Raw genomic sequence first — 834 nt, 5'->3', positions numbered from 1 at the left:
CACATGCCCCCCGCCGCGAGCCCGCGCGCCATGCAGTCGTGATGGTGCTGGGCGACGTGGGTCGTAGTCCACGCATGCAGTACCACGCGCTATCGCTGGCGCGGATGTCCCCGAACCTGCGTGTGACGCTGCTGGGCTACGCTGGCGAGCACTGTGTGCCCGACGTGGCACGTCAGAGCAACATTGAGCTATTGGCCTTCACTCCACACTTGCAGCGACTACCACGCAAGTTGTTCCTGCTACTGGCGCCCGTGAAGGTTTTACTTCAGCTGCTCCAGCTGCTCTGGCTGCTCCTGGTCAGTGCCGGCAGCATTGACCTTGTGCTGCTGCAGAACCCGCCGACGTAAGTGCCATAAGATCGGTCATGGAGACCGGTATATGTACAGGTATTGATGTGTGTATTGTTATAGGATCCCGACGTTCGTGGTGGTCTGGCTCTGCTGCCGACTGAAGGGCGCCAAGTTCGTGATTGACTGGCATAATTTGGGCTACAGTTTGCTAGCACTGTCACTTGGTAGTGGACATCCATTGGTCAAGGTAAGGTGAAGATGGGAGAGTTGGGATATTAATATGCTGATACGGTGTACTGCTGGAGGACAGATCGCCAAGTGGGTCGAGCGCGTCTTCGGGCGCAAGGCCGATGCGAATTTGTGTGTCACGCACGTGATGCAGACGTGGCTAAAAGACACCTGGAGGATTGAAGCGACGGTACTGCACGACAAGCCGCCGCTCTTCTTCAAGCCCACTCCGCTCGAAGCACAGCACGAATTGTTTTCTCGGGTCGGCGACCAGCTGGAGCACTTCCATGGAAGGACTAATCCTGCGTGTACAACT

The 834-nt window shown here is 57.1% G+C and overlaps 1 protein-coding gene across 1 annotated transcript; it reads left to right on the top strand.

The window, feature by feature from the left end:
* Positions 1–41: 41 nt before the first annotated feature.
* Positions 42–701, top strand: PITG_22649 (chitobiosyldiphosphodolichol beta-mannosyltransferase, putative; the record flags this gene model as incomplete). The annotated part of the gene is made up of 3 exons (XM_002909639.1): positions 42–343; positions 411–517; positions 601–701. 3 exons carry the CDS (start codon positions 42–44, stop codon positions 699–701), a joined length of 510 nt encoding a protein of 169 aa, XP_002909685.1.
* Positions 702–834: the final 133 nt, after the last annotated feature.

The sequence above is a fragment of the Phytophthora infestans genome, genomic scaffold (genome assembly GCF_000142945.1).
Source record: "Phytophthora infestans T30-4 supercont1.4807 genomic scaffold, whole genome shotgun sequence".
NCBI lineage: Eukaryota > Oomycota > Peronosporomycetes > Peronosporales > Peronosporaceae > Phytophthora > Phytophthora infestans.
Note: the sequence above shows the minus strand (reverse complement) of the source record. Positions and strands in the feature narration are given on the sequence as shown.